At 38.2% G+C, this 24319-nt stretch overlaps 1 protein-coding gene across 10 annotated transcripts in view; it reads right to left on the minus strand.

The window, feature by feature from the left end:
- The window catches only part of P4HA1 (prolyl 4-hydroxylase subunit alpha 1), a 119903-nt gene that overhangs the window by 42339 nt on the left and 53245 nt on the right, over nucleotides 1-24319 (minus strand). For all 10 annotated transcript variants that reach the window (XM_066242357.1, XM_066242361.1, XM_066242360.1 and 7 more), the window contains 3 exons: nucleotides 6167-6406; nucleotides 2857-3053; nucleotides 174-350 (listed from right to left, as the gene is read on the minus strand). In XM_066242357.1, coding sequence (XP_066098454.1) covers nucleotides 174-350; nucleotides 2857-3053; nucleotides 6167-6406 — 614 coding nt within the window. The remainder of the gene's footprint in view (nucleotides 1-173; nucleotides 351-2856; nucleotides 3054-6166; nucleotides 6407-24319) is intronic.

Raw genomic sequence — 24319 nt, forward strand, 5'->3', positions numbered from 1 at the left:
AAAAACTGGTATAAATACAGCTTAGTTAATAACTCCATTATGATGTGGCAACAATATCTAACACTATCTGTGAGGTTACTGCCTTATCAATTATCATTTCTATAATCTTGCAAAGGAAAAACATACACAGGTATAATAAATTGAGGAGAGAAAATTTAAAGCAAGCTATTTACCCTTGGTTTTGCTAGATCTTTGACAATTTCAATTTCTGCATCAGAAATAATATCATGGAAGCGAATAATACGAGGCTTGTCCCACTCATCCTCCTGTTTGACTGGAGCCAGAATAAATTTGGGATTCCGGTTTCCATCATGGTAGCGGCAAAAGAGTTTTTTCTGTCTCCGAGGAGTCTAAGCAAAGTAAAAAAAAAAAAAGATATGTTAGAGTAATAATATTTCTAGTGTTTGTTTCTATACAAAAAAGAAACAATAGTCATGCTCATGTATACACAGAGTTATCTGTAGAAGAAGACACCAAAGAAACGGTTCTCTGCAAATATTTTGCATCAAACAGGACCTTCAGAATTTAAAATTCTTTATTAAAAGTATTTTTTGGAAGAGAGATTGTAGGTCTCAAATAAGAAATAAGGTAGGGTTTCTCTTTTAACAATCCTCTCATCAAACAAAGTGCAGGTGTTATAAATATGAAAAAATGTTTATGGAAATATGAAATGAATGATCAGCATTGCTCCAAGCTTCACTAAGTAACTAGGAAATACCTAGAAAGCATCTAAAAGAAAAAGACAAAACAAAATCTAACAAAATAAAAATTTAAAAGCTAAGGTGAAATGGGTAGCTCTAAACACGAGAAAATAAGTTATTAAACAAAGAAGTCAGGTGTTTTTATTAGTGGTTATTTAAAACAGAGCAGTCAACAAAACAAATAAATGTTTCTTTCAGTTGCCTGTGTATTAAATTAATTAAATAAGTTATTACATTGCTGACTGTTCTCTTGATTTAACAAGTATGTCATGTATGAAGTAGGAATAATATTAGTTTTTCTTTGAATTTTTAGTTAAGATACTTAAATAATGATTCATGTTTATTCTCCATGTATTTTATTTTCCTAGAGTAAAATTCAAAGCTTTATATCAAATAAATCTTTTATATAATGAATTTATTCTGAAGAAAAAGATGGACCTTTGATCTTGGGGAGGGTTGACATGTGTGTCACATTAACAAACTGGAAAATTAGCAGACTAATGTTTTATACTTATAGTTCTCTTAATAACATATTTATTAAGGGCAACAAAAAATATGCTATTGGAAATTTGAACACTTTAAACTAGATATTTGATATTATGAAAACACTGTAAACTTTTTTACGTATGATTATGATACTGTGATTATTTAACTATCTTCAAAAGATAAAATATTTAGATGTACAATAAAAAAGAATGTTTCATGAGTCTAACAAAGTGTTATTATCCTTGTCTTTACTCATTAGCTTAAACACTCATAAACTTAAAACACTCAAAAGTGTCAACATAGATATGATCTACTTATTTTCTATTACAGGTTATGCTGTCAACAGTAAAGCACTGAATATCAAAAAGTCATCAATACCAAAATGTAAAGCCCAGTTTGAGTTTATTAGTTGAAGAAAAAAAGTTAAACACTATTCAAATGTTTACACTTAAAAATACTTAATTTAAAAATTCACTAATTCACTTCCTTCTATAAATATCCACATTCAAATGAACACTAGACTAGTACCATACGATATTCCTTAAAAGAGGTTTCCATTATCAGTTCATGTTGGGAAGCAATGTACAGCATATCCATAATGCACATTATCGTAAAAGCAGTCTGAAAATCCTGAAGCTGAACCTATGTTTCCTGGGCTTGATTGAATGCTTTTGTTTTGCACTATTATCTATTACTATTCTAAAGCACTGGTACTCTAAGTTATAAATACACAAATACAGAGGCACAATAAACAAAGGGATATTTATAGACATATTTTAGTATTTCAAATAAATCTTAAAGCCAAAGTCTCTTGAAAATATTTCTACATTTTTAACATTTCTGAATTAGACAAACATTCCACTAAGCAATCTTGTCAAGACTGACTAGGAGCAAAACCACAAAGATGACTGTATAGATGAATACACTGTTTCACAGGCTGGATTGGAATGGTATATTATTTCTACTGAAAATGGCTGAAATCTCTTTTGCTTTAAGATATAAAATAAAAACTTTGCCTGACCAGATGGTGGCACAGTGGATAGCGTCAGACTGGGACACAGAAGACCTAGGTTCGAAACCCCAAGGTCACCAGCTTGAGCGCGGGCTCACCAGCTTGAGCACGGGGTCACTGGCTTGAGCGAGGAATCACAGACATGACCCAAAGGTCGCTGGCTTGAAGCACAAAGTCGCTGGCTTGAATAAGGGGTCACTCGCTCTGCTGTAGCCCCCAAGTCAAGGAACGTACGAGAAAGCAATCAAGGAACAACTAAGGTGATGTTTCTCATCTCTCTCCCTTCCTGTCTGTCTGTCCCAGTCTGTCCCTCTCTCTGTCTCTCTCTATCGCACACACAAAAAAAGATATAAATAACTTTATCACTTCCCTTAAATTATCTGTTGCTTCACCTTTTAATCTATGAAAAGGGTAATATTACCAAAAATGCATGTAACGGATATATGATTCACAAGCTTTATTTCAAAGCTATTTCATTAAAATTTGGAGCATATTAAGTGTGTCACTCACAATAAGGTGACGTGACATACTATAATACTTTATGCTGCAATTCTGATTTCTATCACAGAGACTTAAATATAAAGGAACTTGACTCTCTAGAACTATGTACGACACATACACACACTTGCACACACACAGTTGGCTTTTCCACTTTACCATTTTGATACCCTCCCCACGGCACAGCATTTCGTACTTCTGTCTCTCTGGCAGGTAGTCCACAGCAGCCCCTTTTTTCTTCTGGGTGCTTTTCTGATCAGACTGGTCATCTGAAGCAGACTTATTGGCATCTTTCTCTTTAGCCATTATATACTCAAAATATTTTAAATTACCATTTGCTCTCTGATGTTCAGGATCTATTAGAAGAGAAAGAGCATGTTCATGAGTGAACTTCCAGTTGTTCAAACATCAGGATACAGTACTATAAAAACAGAGGACCACAATTTACCTTCCAGGATGGTTTTGAGAGTGAAGAAGGCAGCAGAGTTCTGGGGACAGAACTAGCCATTTATTTCAAAGTAGCAATTACTGCTTCTACTTTGAGAACTTACTAATTAGCCAAAGGAACTATATGTGATCATTTGATGTCAAATGAATTTTTTAAATATTCCCAATTCCTTTTTTCTTTTTCCTCAAGTGAGAAGCGAGGGGGCAGAGGGACAGTGTCACACAAGAGTGCCCGACCAGCATCCACCCGGCAAGCCTGTTAGGGGGCAATGCTCTGCCTGTGTAGGGCGTTGCTCTATTGCAACCAGAGCCATTCTAGTGCCTGAGGCAGAGACCCTGGAGCCATCCTCAGCTCCCGGGCCAACTTTGCTCCAATGGAGCCTTAGCTGCGGGAGGGGAAGAAAGAGATAGAGAGAAAGGATAAGGGGAAAGGTAGAGAAGCAGATGGGTGCTTCTCCTGTGTGCCCTGGCTGGTAATCAAACCCGAGACTTCCACATGCCAGGCCGACGCTCTACCACTGAGTCAACTGGCCAGGGCCCCGATTCTTATTTAAAGCAATGGAAAAAATTTTTTTGAGACTAAAATGTAATTACCATGGAGAAGACACTATATAAGTTCAAAAGCAACCTTTACCACAGATAAATTATAAATGCAGAACACAGCCTACTTCTGAGGGCTGAATAGATTTTAGGCCAAACTTCTAAATGAGACAGAAAAGAGAACTAAAGATGTAATTTTCAAATAAGCCAGAATCCACTAATTGTCTCTGAATTGCTAGTCATAATTTTTAGCTATCTCTTAGGAGGGGAAAAGACGACTTACTCCACCCATCCGGAAAGGGGGGGAAAAACAACCACACACAAATAAAAAAGGAAGCACAATATGTAGAAACTTCACTTGCGACATTAGTTGAAGTGTTTAGGAAACCTAGACTTATTTGTAAAGAGTTCTTATCTTTGAGAAATTCCTCACAATATATGTAGTGGTATACAATATATGCCTAATTTTGTAAAAGAAAGGGAAAACTGTATGCAAAGGGTGTGTATACAAAGAAATAAAATTGTTGGCATTGTTGGGTGTTTAGTTAATGAAAACTCTACTTTATCTTTTTTTATTTTAAAACTTTCCTACAGCCTGACCAGGCGGTGGCACAGTGGATAGAGCGTCGGACTGGGATGCAGAGGACCCAGGTTCGAGACCTCGAGGTCGCTAGCTTGAGCACAGGCTCATCTGGTTTGAGCAAAAGCCCACCAGCTTGAACCCAAGGCCGCTGGCTCCAACAAGGGCTACTTGGTCTGCTGAAGGCCTGCGGTCAAGGCGCATGTGAGAAAGCAATCAATGAACAACTAAGGTGTTGCAACGCGCAATGAAAAACTAATGATTGATGCTTCTCATCTCTCTCCGTTCCTGTCTGTCCCTGTCTATCCTTCTCTCTGACGCACTCTCTGTCTCTGTAAAAAACAAACAAACAAACAAAAAAAAAAACCCTTTCCTACAGTGAGTCAAGTTTTTTTAGGTCAAGAGAAAAAAAAAATCACTAAAAGATATTGGAAAAACCCTGACCAGGCAGTGGTAGTTAACAGGCATTGACCTGGGATGCTGAGGACCTATGTTCAAAACCCTGAGGTTGCCGGCTTGAGCGCAGGCCTCACCAGCTTGAGCGCAGGGCTGCTGGCTTGAGTGTAGGATCACTGACATGACCACATGGCGGCCGGCTTGAACCCAAAGGTCGCTGGTTTGAAATCCAAGGTCGCTGGTTTGAGCAAGGGGTCATTAGCTCAGCTGAAGCACCTCCAGTCAAGGCACATATGAGAAAGCAATCAATGAATAACTAAAAAGTGCCACTACTACAAGCTGATGTTTCTCATCTCTCTTCCTTCTTGTCTGTCTGTCCCTGTCTGTCCTCAAAAATAAAAATAAAAACTGGAATAAAAGGCTACTTGAACTAATATCTCAAGTTATTCATTCAATAACCAAATTATCAATATTTCACTTTCAGATGACCAATCCTTTTGAACAGTTTCACTCTTCTGACATATACCTATTTATTCATTCATAAAATAATTTAATTTTTAAAGTGTTAAAGCTTCATCATATACCAAAGGCTGCCTGAATTTATTAGTATACAACTCTAGCTCCAAAGATTCTGAGTAGGTCTGAGATAGAAATCAAGGAATTTCCATTTCTAATAAGTATCCAAGTAATTCTGGTACATATAGCCCCTTGGTAGTACTTGAGAGAAATGCTACATCTCTGTTTAAAAAAACTAGTAGTAAAATACTCATAAGATATCACATTTTCCTATCATTTGAATATGAAAAATATATTTTCAATCTATTTATTTCAAATCTTTAAGTATGAAATGGAACAAAAACATCCTTCAAAGGAAACTGGTTAATATTTAATAAAGTAACATGATAAAGAAACATTTTGACCAAGTTAGTTAGATTAGGTCCAATTTTGAAATTCCTGAAGAACACGGAGCAGAGAAACAAAGCCACTATTGGAGTACTATTTAGGTGAGAAAAATCAATTGCCATTTATCAGAGGATAATCAGAAAGAGGATTAAGTATGTCCAACAAATGAAGCAAATGAATTCTAACATAAAAAGTAGCAAAGCTGCCTGACAGATGGTGGTGCAGTGAATCTAGTGTCGACCTGGAAGGCTGAGGTCCCACGTTTGAAACCCTGAGGCCCCTGGCATGAACATGGGCTCATGTGGCTTGAGTGCAGGCTTGCCACCTTGAGCATGGGGTCACTGGATTGAGAGTGGGATCACTGACATAATCTCAAGGTCACTGGCTTAAACCCAAGGTCGCTGGCTTGAGCAAGGGGTCACTGGCTGGTTTAAACCCCATCACCACCACCATCACGTATGAGAAGCAATCAGTGAACTAAAGTAACACAAGTTAATGTTTCTTATCTCTCCCTCTCACCAAAAAAAAATAAAAGTACCAAAGCTGTATGATGAGATACACGGTCATATATCTATAACCTTAAATTAGGCCAAGTTAACATACCTAGTTCAAGAAGCTTCTTTGTGAGTAGAAGTGCCTTATCAAGGTCTCCCTGCTGGTACACTGCATAGCTCAAATAATCTAGAACAGAGACTTTATCAATGGTGGAAACTTCGCCTTCGTCCAGCTGCCTCAGTGCTTGCTCCATCCACAGTTCTGTGTGGTAATAATCCGCTTCCGTATAGGCCACTTTGCCCAACTCAAAACAGTCCTCAACTGTTAGAAAAGATTTGTGTTTTACTCCTATGAAAAGAAAATACAGAGAACTTTAGAATTCTTATTACTCTATATTTATTTAGGACTTTCATTTGAATTTCACAACTATCCTCAGGTAGGAAAAGCAGGAATTAGCTTAAATTTATAAGCAGAGAAAACATTTACAAGGTTTCATTACATGGTAAGAATCACGGGCCCTGGCCGGTTGGCTCAGCGGTAGAGCGTCATCCTGGCGTGCGGGGAACCCGGGTTCAATTCCGGGCCAGGGCACATAGGAGAAGCACCCATTTGCTTCTCCACCCCCCTTCCTTCCTCTCTGTCTCTCTCTTCCCCTCCCCCAGCCAAGGCTCCATTGGAGCAAGGATGGCCCAGGCGCTGGGGATGGCTCTTTGGCCTCTGCCCCAGGCACTAGAGTGGCTCTGGTCGCGGCAGAGCGACGCCCCGGAGGGGCAGAGCATCGCCCCCTGGTGGGCAGAGCGTTGCCCCCTGGTGGGCGTGCCGGATGGATCCTGGTCGGGCGCATGCAGGAGTCTGTCTGACTGTCTCTCCCCGTTTCCAGCTTCAGAAAAATACAAAAAAAAAAAAATTAAATTAAAAAAAAATTAATCACACAGCTAAAAGGGGACATGGTACCTAGATATCACAAGACTTCAATTATCAGCCATCATACCAAAATGAAACATCAATTTAGTTGAAGCAAGCTGTTTTCTAACACAGCAGGAATCCCCATCTGAGATATATCTATCTCCTTCCTAACCAACGATCTGGGCAAGCAATATACGGACAGGAAGAGAAGCAAACTTGCCAGCTGGTTCCCTTCCCTCCTTCTTCTCTTTCTCTTTCAACAGCATTGACATGTAATTTACACACCATAAAGTTCATCCATTAAAAAAAAACAATAGAAGTGACGTCACGGAAATGGCGCCGTGAGCAGCGCGTCCGACAGCTCTCCCCTAAATCACAACAAATTTATCAACTAGAAACAGAAAAATTTATCCTCGGAGCATTCCGGAGTTCCACACAAACTGATAGCGAAAGGACTGTTATCACTTGAATCTGAGAGACGAGGGTGTGGAGGAATCTACCACAGGGACGTTCTTTCAAACCACAAGGAAGTGCGCCTGTGGTGAGTCAGCCCATATACTTGGGAACCGCGAGCCGCCACCGCGAGCGGCCGCCGCGAGCAGCCGCGCACGCGCCTGGTCCGGTTAAGCACCGCTGACGTTCCCAGCGGCCCGCACACTGCGAGTGGGGGTCGCCGGCCACCAGTGCCCGGAGCGCCCCATTCGCGCGCGTGCCTTGGGCATTCCACGCGCCCAGGGCGCCCTGCCGGCCCGCACACCCAGGGGGCTCCATTATCCTGCGCCTGGTGCGGTTCAGCCGCCAGCAGCGGGGCGAGTGGGAGAGGCTTGGGAGATTCTCTCCGAGGGCGGGGCACCTCACCCAGCCATTCAAGCTAACAATCAAGCGTTGGGGGAGGGGCGCGCGCAGGCAGCCTAAAATACCTTCGGAAACACAGCTGCGACCCAATCACTGAAATTAGCTTAACCCATAAAATCTGCGCACCCTCGGTTCTAATTGATAAGATCTCTCTCAGTTCAGCGATCCAAGACAAGAGGCGTGATATTTTTTAGTGCCTCTCGCTAAAGGGGCGGGGGCAACTTCTGATTGATAGAGCCTCCATATTCAGGGATAAACGCTAACAAGAAGGACTTGGCAGATAATAAGGTCTATACTACACTAGTCGTAAGCAGAGACTAGTGCCTCTTCTTCCCTGCAAAAACAGGCTACAAAGTGTGGGAAGCCTGGGTTGAGAGGTCCAACTAAATGATAGGCGCTGAACAGTCACCTTGACAACAATTGACTCCCACCCCCGCCTGATTACACTGGAGGCCCTGATTGTCAGAGCCTTTCCCAAAGCCTTGCACTGAGTGGGGATAGAGTGGGGATTTCCCAGCTCTTTGAGCCTCTTACTACCCAGGCAGAAGCAGTTGCAGCCTTATAGCTGGATCACCAGGCTGCTAATTCAGAAAGGGGGGACTAGGAGAGAGAACCCAGGAAAGCAAACTCTCTCATCCTTGGACCCTGCAAACGCCAACAAGCCTTTACTTCCAGCAAGACTAAAGCCAATTATATGACATTGCCATAGAATCCCATCAACTGCAAATCCCTACCTAAGAGTGACACAGGGGCAGAGCCTGGGGTACAGAGTCACCGACCAGGAAGAGGGAGAGAAAAGAAAAAGGAAGAAGTTAACCTCTCAAAATCAAGAAAAACCCACAGACTTTACAACTTGATCCACTAATTTTTTTTTGTTGTTGTTGTTGTTTGTTTCTTCTATCTTTTTGCCTTTATTTCCTCCACCTCGGTCCTTCTATTCTCTGCCCATCTTATGCTTCCCCTTTCTTGAACTACACTACCCATGAGTGTTGCATTTTATTTTTCTTCTTCATCCTCACCTTCCTTTAAGGTTATAATCCAAAACACTTAACTCTCACTCTCTCCTCTTTTGTTTTGTTATTTTGTCTTGCTTTATTTTGTTTTTTTCTCTTCCTATTTTATTTCTTCCTTCGTTTTTCTTTTTCTTATTTTTTCCTTTCTATTCGTTTTTTCTTTTCTCATTTTACTTTCCTCCCATATAATCCTCAATCACGAACAAATTAGTTAATTTGGGACTCAAGGCTTTTTTTTGGCTTTATTTCTCTTTTTTGCTTTTGTTTTTATTTTTTTTTTCTTGTTTGTTTAATTTTGTGGCATTTTGGGTCCTCCCAACCCAAGGTCTCCATTGTATTTAGTCTTCGCTACACTTAATACAACAGATTTTTACTTATTATTTTTATTTTTTTCTTCTTTATTATTCTTTTTTGGTCCTTTTTTCTGGTTCCCTCTTATCCCTCTCATTATATCTCTTAGTTGACCATCACATACAAGCAAATCATCTTATGCTTGTCTAAGATTTTCTTCCTTTTTTTTTTTTTTTTTTTTGCATTTAGTAGGTCCCTACTCCCTATTTTTTGCCCCTTGAACTCTTCACCCTAAATCAGGCCCTCCATTATAGGCACGATATTTCCCTGAGGAGGGGAGAGGAGGGAAAGAGAAGAGAGAAAAAAAGGGGGAAATAATAAATTATTACTGTTTTTTTTTGTGGGGTATTTTACCTTTTTTTTTTTTTTTTTTTTAACTTTTTACTCTTTATTAATTCTAATTAGTGCTATCAATAAGACCACCCTCAGATGCCGATAAGAAAGAGGAAATCGAATATTATGGATACAAAAGAAAGAGGTAACACAAATAGATGTGGAAAAATCTATGGAGAAAAGACTTAACATATTGGAAGCCTTGGAGCTAAATGACAGAGAATTTAAACTAGAAATCTTAAAAATACTCAGAGATATACAAGAAAACACAGAAAGGCAATATAGGGAGATCAGAAAACAACTCAATGAACACAAAGAATATATTACCAAGGAAATTGAAACTATAAAAACAAATCAAACAGAAATGAAAAACTCAATTCACGAGCTGAAAAACGAGGTAACAAGCTTAGCTAACAGAACAGCCCAGATTGAAGATAAGATTAGTGAAATAGAAGACAAACAACTTGAGGCACAACAGAGAGAAGAAGAAAGACTCAAAAATAATAAAAAACGAGAAAGCCCTACAGGAATTGTCTGACTCCATCAGAAAGAATAACATAAGAATAATAGGTATATCAGAGGGAGAAGAGAAAGAAAATGGAATGGAGAATATACTCAAACAAATAATAGACGAGAACTTCCCAAGCCTGTGGAAGGAACTAAAGCCTCAAATTCAAGAAGCAAACAGAACACCAAGTTTTCTTAACCCAAACAAACCCACTCCAAGGCACATCATAATAAAGATGACACAAACCAATGACAAAGAAAAAATTCTCAAGGCAGCCAGGGAAAAGAAGAGTACAACATATAAAGGAAGGCCTATTAGATTATCATCAGATTTCTCAGCAGAAACTCTACAAGCTAGAAGAGAGTGGACCCCAATATTTAAAGCCCTGAAAGAGAGGAACTTTCAGCCAAGAATACTATACCCATCAAAGCTATCCTTCAAGTATGAAGGAGATATAAAAACATTCACAAATACAGAAAAGATGAGAGAATTTATCAACAGAAAGCCCCCACTCCAGGAAATACTAAAGGGGGTTTTCCAACCAGATTCAAAGAACAAAAGAAAACAACACCACAAGTAACAGCTCCACCAAGAACACAATAAAACCAAACTTAAACTGTGACAACAAAGGAAAAAAAAGGGGGGAGAGGATGGAGATTAACAGTAGCAAAGGATGATGAAGTGCAGAAATACTTATAAGATAGGGTACTACAATGAATATGGTAGGTACCCTTTTCATTACTTAATGGTAACCACCCTTAAAAAAACCACCACAAAAACACTTGACTTAAAAAAGGTAGCAACAGAGGAAAGAAGTATGGAACACAAACAAACAAAAACAAATGATAGAAAAACAAAAGAGAAGAATCAAACTAGATACAAAACTAACAGAAAGCAATTTATAAAATGGCAGTAGGGAACCCACAAGTGTCAATAATTACACTAAATGTAAATGGATTAAACTTACCAATAAAAAGACACAGAGTAGCAGAATGGATTAAAAAAGAAAATCCAACTATATGCTGCCTACAAGAAACACATCTAAGCAACAAGGATAAAAACAAATTCAAAGTGAAAGGCTGGAAAACAATACTCCAAGCAAACAACACCCAAAAAAAAGCAGGCGTAGCAATACTCATATCTAATAATGCTGACTACAAGACAGAAAAAGTACTCAGAGACAAAAATGGTCATTTCATAATGATTAAGGGGAAGTTGAATCAAGAAGACATAACAATCCTTAATATATATGCACCAAACCAAGGAGCACCAAAATATATAAGACAGCTACTTATTGACCTTAAAACAAAAACTAACAAAAATACAATCATACTTGGAGACCTCAATACACCGCTGACGGCTCTAGATCGGTCATCCAAACAGAGAATCAATAAAGATATAGTGGCCTTAAACGAAATACTACAACACCTGGATATGATAGACATCTACAGGACACTTCATCCCAAAGCGACAGAGTATACATTTTTCTCTAGTGTACATGGAACATTCTCAAGAATTGACCAGATGTTGGGCCACAAAGACAATATCAGCAAATTTAGAAAAATTGAAATTGTACCAAGCATATTTTCTGATCATAAAGCCTTGAAACTAGAATTCAACTGCAAAAAAGAGGGGGAAAAACCCACAAAAATGTGGAAACTAAACAACATACTTCTAAAAAATGAATGGGTCAAAGAAGAAATAAGCGCAGAAATCAAAAGATATATACAGACAAATGAAAATGAAAATACGACATATCAGAATCTCTGGGATGCAGCAAAAGCAGTAATAAGAGGAAAGTTCATATCACTTCAGGCCTATATGAACAAGCAAGAGAGAGCCGAAGTAAACCACTTAACTTCACACCTTAAGGAACTAGAAAAAGAAGAACAAAGACAACCCAAAACCAGCCGAAGAAAGGAGATAATAAAAATCAGAGCAGAAATAAATGAAATAGAGAACAGAAAAACTATAGAAAAAATCAATAAAACAAGGAGCTGGTTCTTTGAAAAGATCAACAAAATTGACAAACCCTTGGCAAGACTCACCAAGGAAAAAAGACACAGGACTCAAATAAATAAAATCCAAAATGAAAGAGGAGAGATCACCACAGACATCATAGATATACAAAGAATTTTTGTAGAATACTATGAAAAATTATATGCCACCAAATACAACAATCTAGAAGAAATGGATAAATTCCTAGAACAATACAACCTTCCTAGACTGAGTCATGAAGAAGCAGAAAGCCTAAACAGACCAATCAGCAGGGAGGAAATAGAAAAAACTATTAAAAATCTCCCCAAAAATAAAAGTCCAGGCCCAGACGGTTATACTAGTGAATTCTATCAAACATTCAAAGAAGACTTGGTTCCTATTCTACTCAAAGTCTTCCAAAAAATTGAAGAAGCAATACTTCCAAACACATTTTATGAGGCCAACATAACCCTCATACCAAAACCTGGCAAGGATGGCACAAAGAAAGAAAACTACAGACCAATATCTCTAATGAATACAGATGCTAAAATACTAAACAAAATACTGGCAAACCGAATACAACAACATATTAAAAAAATAATACATCATGATCAAGTGGGATTCATCCCAGAATCTCAAGGATGGTTCAACATACGCAAAACGGTTAACGTAATACACCATATGAACAAAACAAAGAACAAAAACCACATGATCTTATCAATAGATGCAGAAAAGGCTTTTGATAAAATACAACACAATTTTATGTTTAAGACTCTCAACAAAATGGGTATAGAAGGAAAATACCTCAACATGATAAAGGCCATATATGATAAACCATCAGCCAACATCCTATTAAACGGCATAAAACTGAGGACTTTCTACCTTAAATCAGGAACAAGACAGGGTTGTCCACTCTCTCCACTCTTATTCAACGTGGTGCTAGAAGTTCTGGCCAGAGCAATCAGACAAGACAAAGAAATAAAAGGCATCCATATCGGAAAAGAAGAAGTAAAGCTATCACTTTTTGCTGATGATATGATCCTATACATCGAAAACCCGAAGGACTCCACAAAAAGATTATTAGAAACAATAAACCAATACAGTAAGGTCGCAGGATACAAAATTAACATACAAAAGTCCATAGCCTTTCTATATGCCAACAATGAAATATTAGAAAACGAACTCAAAAAAATAATCCCCTTCACGATTGCAACAAAAAAAATAAAATACCTAGGAATAAACATAACAAAGAACGTAAAGGACCTATATAATGAAAATTACAAAGCATTGTTAAGGGAAATTGAAAAAGATACAATGAGATGGAAAAATATTCCTTGTTCTTGGATAGGAAGAATAAATATAATCAAAATGGCCATATTACCCAAAGCAATATACAAATTTAATGCAATTCCCATGAAAATCCCTATGAGATTTTTTAAAGAAATGGAACAAAAAATCATCAGATTTATATGGAACTATAAAAAACCCCGAATAGCCAAAACAATCCTAAGGAAAAAGAATGAAGCTGGGGGCATTACAATACCTGACTTTAAACTATATTATAGGGCCACGATAATCAAAACAACATGGTATTGGCAAAAAAATAGACACTCAGACCAATGGAACAGAATAGAAAGCCCAGAAATAAAACCACATATATATGGTCAAATAATCTTTGATAAAGGGGCCAACAACACACAATGGAGAAAAGAAAGCCTCTTCAACAAATGGTGTTGGGAAAACTGGAAAGCCACATGCAAAAGAATGAAACTCGACTACAGCCTGTCCCCGTGTACTAAAATTAATTCAAAATGGATCAAAGATAGGAAGAATAAATATAATCAAAATGGCCATATTACCCAAAGCAATATACAAATTTAATGCAATTCCCATGAAAATCCCTATGAGATTTTTTAAAGAAATGGAACAAAAAATCATCATTTATATGGAACTATAAAAAATATAAGACCTGAAACAATAAAGTACATAGAAGAAGACATAGGTACTAAAATCATGGACCTGGGTTTTAAAGAACATTTTATGAACTTGACTCCAATGGCAAGAGAAGTGAAGGCAAAGATAAATGAATGGGACTACATCAGAATTAAAAGTTTTTGCTCAGCAAGAGAAACTGATATCAAAATAAACAGACAGCCAACTATATGGGAACTGATATTTTCAAACGACAGCTCAGATAAGGGCCTAATATCCAAAATTTACAAAGAACTCATAAAACTCAACAACAAACAAACAATCCAATAAAAAAATGGGAAGAAGACATGAACAGACACTTCTCCCAGGAAGAGATACAAATGGCCAACAGATATATGAAAAGATGCTCAGCTTCATTAGTTATTAGAGAAATGCAAATCAAAACTACAATGAGATACCACCTCACTCCTGTTAGATTAGCTATTATCAACAAGACGGGTAATAGCAAATGTTGGAGAGGCTGTGGAGAAAAAGGAACCCTCATTCACTGTTGGTGGGACTGTAAAGTAGTACAACCATTATGGAGGAAAGTATGGTGGTTCCTCAAACAACTGAAAATAGAACTACCTTATGACCCAGCAATCCCTCTACTGGGTATATACCCCAAAACCTCAGAAACATTGATACGTGAAGACACATGTAGCCCCATGTTCATTGCAGCACTGTTCACAGTGGCCAAGACATGGAAACAACCAAAAAGCCCTTCAATAGAAGACTGGATAAAGAAGATGTGGCACATATACACTATGGAATACTACTCAGCCATAAGAAATGATGACATCAGATCATTTACAGCAAAATGGTGGGATCTTGATAACATTATAAGGAGTGAAATAAGTAAATCAGAAAAAAAACAAGAACTACATGATTCCATACATTTGTGGAACATAAAAATGAGACTAAGAGACATGGACAAGAGTGTGGTGGTTACCAAGGGTGGGGGGGGAGGGAGGACATGGGAGGGAGGGAGGGAGAGAGTTAGAGGGAGGGGGAGGGGCACAGAGAACTAGATAGAGGGTGACGGAGGACAATCTGACTTTGGGCGAGGGGTTTGCAACATAATTTGATGACAAAATAACCTAGACATGTTTTCTTTGAATATATGTACCCTGATTTATTAATGTCATCCCATTACCATTAATAAAAATTTATTAAAAAAAACAATAGATTTTTAAAAGGGTAAAGGATGACTGTTTTCAATTTAACACTATTCTGTTACATTCTTATGACTCCCCATTATTAATAAAAGTTCAATATACTACAAAAAAAATACAATAGTGTTTATTATATTCAGAGTTGTGCAACCGCCATAGTCTAATTTTAAAACATTTTTCTCACTCCAAGAAGAAACCCTGTAATGATGAGCAGTCACTACCCATCATCTTTCTCTCCCTATCCTAGCCCTCAACAACGACTGTTCTACTTTGCGTATCTATAAATTTGCCTATTCGGGTTATTTCAAATAAATGAAACATTAGATCTTTTCTGACTGTCCTCTTCACTCAGCATGTTTCAAGGTTCATCGATACTGTAGCATCCTGTTTATTGCCAAATAATAGTCCACTGTATGAATAGACTATATTTTGCTTATTAGGTGAAGAACATTCAAGATGTTTTCACTTTTTTGCCTAACCTGTGGTGGTGCAGTGGATCAAGTGTCAACCTGGAATGCTGAGGTTGCTGGTTCAAAACCCTGGCCTTGCCCAGTCAAGGCACATATGAGAAGCAACTACTACGAGTTGCTGCTTTGTTTCTCCCACTACCTTTCTCTTCCTCTCTCCTCTCTCTAAAAACAATGAAATCTTTAAAAAAAAAAAAGGCGGGGCGAAGAGGAGTCCTGACCGGTTGGCTCAGCAGTAGAGTGTTAGCCCGGCGTGTGGAAGTCTCGGGTTCAATTCCCGGCCAGTGCACACAGGAGAAGCACCCATCTGCTTCTCCACCCCTCCCCCTCTCTTTTCTCTCTCTTCCCCTCGCGCAGTCAAGGCTCCATTGGAGCAAAGCTGGCCCAGGCACTGAGGATGGCTCCATGGCCTCTGCCTCAGGCTCTAGAATGGCTCCGGTTGCAACAGAGCAATGCCCCAGATAGGCAGAGCATTGCCCGGCCCCTGGTGGGCATGTCAGGTAGATCCCAGTCAGGCACATGCGGGAGTCTGTCTGCCTCCCTGCTTCTTACTTCAGAAAAATACAAAAAATAATAATAATAGGGTAGGCAAGGATACAAAGAAATGGGAACTCTCATACTTTCTTATACTTTCTCATACAGTGAAGTATAAATTGGTGCATCTGCTCTGGAGAACAATCAGGTCACATCCATTTACCCCGACTTCTTACACCCTAAACTCTGGCATGTGTGTACATGGACATAAACAGAGATGTTTGCTGAACACTTATTTAAGGTTTCAAAAAATTGAAAATAACCTAAATATTCATCAACCCACAGAAGAATTAATAAATCAACATATGCTACATACAGCAGTTAGAGGATTTTGATGAACATGGATGAATTTACTGAAACACACTGCAAGGTTACAGAAAGATATAGAGTATAATATATTATTTGCTTAAACTTTAAACACACAATAATATAATAAATGTAGTTCAATATAAAAGATACACACCAAGTTCAGAATAGTCATTACCTCTAGAAAGGAAGGGAAGGCTTACAACACGGGGCCTTCAAACATATATGTGATCTTTTATCTGTTAATACCAGAGTAAGGGCTGGAGAACAAAAAATGCCTAAAAACTGTTTACTAGTTCACTCTGGTGTTATTTTTAGCACTTACAGGATATAATTAATATGCTTAGAAAATTTCAGTTACTATATTATAATGAATCTGTGTGAAAAGATAATTCAGTAAGAATCAGCCCAAAACAGTAACTTGAAGAAGAGAAGTCAATAAGGAGATACAAAGTGCATGAGCAAAGATGAAAAAAAAATTGAGATATTGTCCATCAATAGATGAGTGGATAAAAAATTGTACATATATACAATGGAATATTACTCAACCATTAAAAAAGAATGGAATCTGCCTGACCAGGCGGTGGCGCAGTGGATAGAGCGTCGGACTGGGATGCAGAGGACCCAGGTTCGACACCCCGAGGTCGCCAGCTTGAGCGTGGACTCATCTGGTTTGAGCAAAAGCCCACCAGCTTGAACCCAAGGTCGCTGGCTCCAGCAAGGGGTTACTTGGTCTGCTGAAGGCCCGTGGTCAAGGCACATATGAGAAAGCAATCAGTGAACAACTAAGGTGTTGCAACGCGCAAGGAAATGATTGATGCTTCTCATCTCTCTCTGTCCCTGTCTATCCCTCTCTCTGACTCACTCTCTGTCTCTGTAAAAAATAAATTAAAAAAAAAAAAAAAGAATGGAATCTTACCATCTGTGATAGCATGGATGGACCTAGAGGTTATCATGCTAAGTGACATAAGACCCAGTGAAAAATACTTAGAGTGGTTTATTTTCAGTCATTCTCTATGAAAGTCTTACAAACTGACCTCTAGATTAAAGGCTAGGTGCTTACAAACTGACCCCTAGATTAAAGGCTAGGTGCTTACAAACTGACCCCTAGATTAAAGGCTAGGTACTTACAAACTGACTCCTAGATTAAAGGCTAGGTACTCAGAGGAACTAACAAATTTCCTAAGACTAAACACAAGAAAATCACGGTTAAATAATAATGCCATTTTGAAAGAAAGATAATAAAATTTTAAATAAAATATAGTAAACTAAATGAAATATATTATCCCACATACACCAAATCTGTTTCTGTTGTGTTCTCTATTTTCCAGAATGGGATCCATCTAGCTGCTGAAGAAGCCAGAAACTCATTATACTATTTTTCATTTTCTGTTGCATGACCTCATATAGAACTGTTTCTATATATTTCCATATATTTCTATATATTCTATATATTTCTGCATCACTCATTTCAAATCTGAAATCCATTTTTTGGTGCATGCTCTAGTTTTTATGACATTTTAATTTCTTTCTGTTACAGTTAATGGCATGCATTGGTTTTTAAATTGGAGTTAAAGGGCAATGGCTCTTGGATTGAACATAACCATAAGGCAATTAATGTTTTACAAACATCACTTTTACAAAATTTAGTTGTTTTTAAATGTAAAAAATTATTATCTGATAAAAACACCCTCTTATTTTGTTTTAAGATTAAATCATGTAAACCATCAGCTAACATCATACTAAATGGCACAAAACTGAAGGCTTTCCCCCTTAAATCAGGAACAAGACAGGGTTATCCACTCTCTCCACTCTTATTTAATGTGGTACTAGATGTTCTAGCCACAGTAATCAGACAAGACAAAGAAATAAAAAGCATCCATATCAGAAAAGAAGAAGTAAAGGTATCACTTTTTGCAGATGATATGATCCTATACATCGAAAACCCCAAAGAATCCACAAAAAGACTCCTAGAAACAATGGCCAATACAGTAAGGTCACAGGATACAAAATTAACATACAGAAGTCAATAGCCTTTCTATATGTCAACAATGAAACATTTGAGAATGAACTCAAAAGAATAATCCCCTTCACTATTGCAACAAAAAAAATAAAATACTTAGGAATAAACATAACAAAGAATGTAAAGGACTTATACAATGAAAACTATAAACCATTGTTAAGGGAAATCGAAAAAGATATTATGAGATGGAAGAATATTCCTTGTTCTTGGTTAGGTAGAATAAATATAATCAAGGTGGCCATATTAACCAAAGCAATATACAAATTTAATGCAATTCCCATAAAAATTCCAATGACATTTTTTAAAGAAATGGAGCAAAAAATAATCAGATTTATATGGAACTATAAAAAGCCCCAAATAGCCAAAGCAATCCTAAAGAAAAGGAATGAAGCTGGGGGCATTACAATACCTGACTTCAAACTATATTATAGGGCCACGACAATCAAAACAGCATGGTATTGGCAGGAAAATAGACACTCAGACCAATGGAACAGAATAGAAAGCCCAGAAATAAAACCACATATATATAGTCAAATAATTTTTGATAAAAAGGCCAACAACACACAATGGAGAAAAGAAAGCCTCTTCAACAAATGGTGCTGGGAAAACTGGAAAGCCACATGCAAAAGAATGAAACTGGACTACAGTTTGTCCCCCTGTACTAAAATTAACTCAAAATGGATCAAAGATCTAAACATAAGACCTGAAACAATAAAGTACATAGAAGAAGACATAGGTACTAAACTCATGGACCTGGGCTTTAAAGAGCATTTTATGAATTTGACTCCACAGGCAAGAGAAGTGAAAGCAAAAATTAATGAATAGGACTACATCAGACTAAGAAGTTTTTGCTCAGCAAGAGAAACTGATAACAAGATAAACAGACAGCCAACTAATTGGGAAATGATATTTTTAAACACCTGCTCAGATAAGGGCCTAATACCCAAAATAGACAAAGAACTCATAAAACTCAACAACAAACAAACAAACAATCCAATAAAAAAAAGGGAAGAGGATATGAACAGACACTTCTCCCAGGAAGAAATATAAATGGCCAACAGATATATGAAAAGATGCTCATCTTCTTTAGTTATTAGAGAAATGCAAATCAAAACTGCAATGAGATACCACCTCACACCTGTTAGATTAGCTATTATTAACAAGACAGGTAATAGCAAATGTTGGAGAGGCTGTGGAGAGAAAGGAACCCTCATTCACTGTTGGTGGGAATGTAAAGTAGTACAACCGTTATGGAAGAAAGTATGGTGGTTCCTCAAAAAACTGAAAATAGAACTACCTTATGACCCAGCAATCCCTCTACTGGGTATATACCCCAAAAACTCAGAAACATTGATTCGTAAAGACACATGCAGCCCCATGTTCATTGCAGCATTGTTCATCGTGGCCAGGACATGGAAACAACCAAAAAGCCCGTCAATAGATGACTGGATAAAGAAGATGTGGCACATATACACTATGGAATACTACTCAGCCATAAGAAATGATGACATCGGATCATTTATAGCAAAATGGTGGGATCTTGACAACATTATACGGAGTGAAATAAGTAAATCAGAAAAAACCAGGAACTGCATTATTCCATATGTAGATGGGACATAAAAGTGAGACCAAGAGACATTGATAAGAGTGTGGTGGTTACGGGGGGAGGGGGGAGAGGGAGAGGGAGAGGGAAGGGGGAGGGGGAGGGGCACAAAGAGAACTAGATAGAAGGTGACAGAGGACAATCTGACTTTGGGTGAAGGGTATGCAACATAATTGAACGACAAGATAACCTGGACATGTTATCTTTGAATATATGTATCTTGATTTACTGATGTCACCCCATTAAAAATGGAAGGAAGGAAGGAAGGAAGGAAGGAAGGAAGGAAGGAAGGAAGGAAGGAAGGAAGGAAGGAAGGAAGGAAGGAGATTAAATCATGGCTTCTTCGAGTAGGAGTAAATGTAACAATCCTGACACCTTCTCTTATATATGTGGCTGTTACACATTTCAATGTCAAAGGCTCCATATTTCATCATTTGTGACACGTGCATATATTGCTTATTTTCAAGTTCCCCTTGGCGATCAAGACAAGAATTGGGCTCCTCATACTGTGCGTCACAATTGTAAGGAAATGCTTCGTGACTGGACAAAAGGAAAATGCAAAGGAATGCCTTTTGGTATTCCCATGGTTTGGCATGAACGTAAGGACCATAGCAATGACTGTTATTTCTGTCTGATCCATACAAAGGGCAGCAGCAAGAAAAAACAGCATATGATCGCATATCCTAATATTCCTACAGCAATACGACCTATCTCACACTCTGAAACACTCCCGATTCCAGTTTTCAATGGTTTTATTTCTTCTAAGGATGAAGAAAGTGAACATGGTGATCAAGTGTATTTTGGTAAGATGCATGAGGAAATGGTTGTAGAATCTGAAGGGTCTTCTGATGCCAAGCAGTCATTAACCCCTCAGCAGTTTAGCCAACTCGAATCAAATGACTTAGTAAGAGACTTGGGCCTGTCAAAGAAAGCAGCTGAGTTATTAGCCTCCAGGCTTCAACAAAAGAATGTACTTCACCGGCAGCTAAAGTATTCCATTTCAGGATGCATGAACAAATTTTTGTGGACTTTTTTCCCAAAGACAAACAGTTTGTTTACTGTCATGATATCAGTAGTCTTCTCAGCCAGCTAGATGTTACCACTTACAGTCCAACAGAATGGCGGCTATTTCTTGACAGCTCTAAACGGAGTCTGAAACATGTTCTCCTGCACAACAGTATTGTCTATGCAGAGGTTTCAATTGGTTATTCAACTCATCTGCGAGAAGATTATAATGACATAAAAATTGTCCTCAACTTTCTGAAGTATGAGGAGTATAACTGGATCATTTGTGTGGATCTTAAAATGTTAAATTTCCTGCTAGGACACCAGAGAGGTTTCACAAAGCATCCTTGCTTTCTGTGTTTGTGGGACAGCCGAGCTCGGGAGAAACACTGGACACAGAAGGAGTGGCTGAAACATGAAACTCTGGAAGTAGGGATGCAAAATATTGTGAATGAACCTGTAGTTAATTGAGACAGGATCATTTTCCCCCCACTTCACATCAAACTTGGCTTAATGAAGCAGTTTGTTCAGGCTTTGAATAGAGAAAGTGAATGCTTTCAACATACTATTTCTGCTTTTCCTGTCTTATCTTTTGAGAAGATAAAAGCAGGTGTATTCGATGGACCTCAAATTCGAACCCTCATACATGACAAAGAATTTGCCAGGAAAGCCTGACCAGGCAGTGAGTGGCACAGTGGATAGAGTGCCGGATTGGGATGTGGAGGACCCGGGTTCGAGACCCTGAGGCGCAGGCTCATCTGGTTTGAGCAAAAGCTCACCAGCTTGGACCCAAGGTCGCTGGCTCGAGCAAGAGGTTAGTCTGCTGAAGGCCCGCGGTCAAGGCACATATGAGAAAACAATCAATGAACAACTAAGGTCTCGCAACGAAAGACTGACAGTTGATGCTTCTCATCTCTCTCCGTTCCTGTCTGTCCCTATCTATCCCTCTCTCTGACTCTGTAAAAAAAAAAAAAAAAAGAATTTGCCAGGAAGATGAATAAGGAGGAGAAAGCAGCATGGCAGTCTTTCGTGGCAGCTACAAAGAACTTCCTTGGCAACAAAAAAGCAGAAAACTATGAACTTATGGTTCAAATGATGCTGTTGGCTTTCTGCGACATTGGATGTAACATGAGTGTTAAGATTCGCTTCCTGAACAGTCACCTTGATAAGTTTCCCAAAAATCTTGGAGCTGTCAGTGATGAGCAGACTACTGCTGGAGCATCAAACGAGATTGTCCTCAACAAGTACACAAACGCAAGGGCTACAAAAGCAAATTTTTGCCTGAATAGAATTTAAATAAGTTTTGTGCAAATTTTATGATTAAAATAAGTGTTTTAATATGTTCTATTTTGAAATTGTAGACAAATTCTGATGCAATCGTATCTTTTAGTGTATTAGTGTATTTATCGCATTATATAAATTATATTTTCACAAAGATGATATCCAAGAAGACATTCTACTTCATTATGTTAAACTAAATGTTGAAAATTTTACAGTAAGATGAAAACCTAAAATCTTGAATTGCAAAAAAACTGCAGCTTACAGAAAAAAACTAATTTCAGATTTGAGATCAGCACACTAAAATTAGGTAAGAACAAGTGTTTTTGTTGATGCAACAAAAATTTTGTTCCCCAGTGTTATCAATTTCCTCATCAAATTCTACCATTCCATCTCCTAAGTAGCTTTAATAACCTACCCACTAGCTACAAATGTCTTCGCTTACTTAAATTTTTACAACAGCCTTCTCCCTGATTTCTTTGTCCCTATCTTCAGTTCTCAATCCAGTCTCTATTTTGCAGCCAGAATATATCTAAAAAAAAAAAAAATCTTATAACTCTATTTAAACCTTTTCAGCGGCTTCTTATTGCACTCATGTACAAACCCCACATGGCTTACAAAGCCCTTCAACAAGACTTTTGATTACTTAGCTAGCCTCATCTCTCACCACTCTCACAAAGGTATACCCCCATCATTCCCAACTCATATACTACCTCTTGAACAAACTTCTAGTTAGATAGCTGATATAAAATGTTCTCTCCTCAAAAGAAGGAAATCTAAATTTTAGTGACAGTATGAATGGACCTGGAGATTATTAGCTAAGTGAAATAAATCAGTCAGAGAAAGACAGGAACCATATGATTCCACTTCCATGTGGGACCTAATGAACAAAATAAACTAACAAACAAAATAGAAATAGACTCATAAATACCAAGAGCAGACTGACAGCTGTCTGAGGGGGTGGGGGTTGCAGGGCTATATAAAAAAGGTAGAGGGATTAAGCAAAAAAAATTTATAGACATACAACAGTGTGGGGCTGCAGAGGGAATCGGGGTAGGGAAGGTGGAAAAGGGTAGACGGGATAGATGGTGATAGAGGAAGCCTTGACTTGGGGTGTTGAACACACAATGCAATATACAGATGCTGTATTGTAGAACTGTGTACCTGAAACCTGTATAATTTAATGACCAGTGTGACACCAAAAATTCAATAAAAATTTAAAATAAAATGCGCTCTCCTCCTCTCTGGCCTTTATACATGTTTTCAATGCTTGGAATACTTTCTTCATACCCACTCTCCTCCTTACCCTATTTTCCTGGGAAATTCTTATCCATTATGTCTCAATATTTTATTGTTCATTTGTTTTATTACAGTTTGCATTCAACATTTTTTTGTATGAGTTTCAGATGTATAGTATAGCAGCTAGACATTCATATAGGTTACATTGCTTCCTCTAATAATTCAAGGGCCCAACAGTCACCACAGTATTGTTAACTATATTCCCTACACTTTACCTTACACTCCCATGACTATCTTACATGAAGTACTAATGAGTACTTCTTAATTCCTTCACATTTTTTCTTACTGGTTTTTGTTTTTGTTTTTTTAACAGAGACAGAGAGTCAGAGAGAGGGACAGATAGGAATAGAAGACAGGAAGGGAGACAGATGAGAAGCACCAATTCTTTGTTGCAGCACCTTAGTTGTTCAGATTGCTTTCTCATATGTATCCTGATTGGGGGCTACACTAGAGTGAGTGACCCCTTGAGCAAGCCTGCAACCTTGGGCTCAAGCCAACCACCATTGGGTCATGTCTATGATACCATGCTCAAGCCAGCAATCCTGTGCTTAAGCTGGTGATCCCATGCTCAAGCAGGCCACCTCAGGGCTTTGAACCTGGGTCCACTGGGTCCCAGTCTGATGATCTATCCACTGTGCCACCACCAGGTCAGGCTCC

This window comes from Saccopteryx bilineata, chromosome 9 (genome assembly GCF_036850765.1).
Source record: "Saccopteryx bilineata isolate mSacBil1 chromosome 9, mSacBil1_pri_phased_curated, whole genome shotgun sequence".
NCBI classification, from domain to species: Eukaryota; Metazoa; Chordata; class Mammalia; order Chiroptera; family Emballonuridae; genus Saccopteryx; species Saccopteryx bilineata.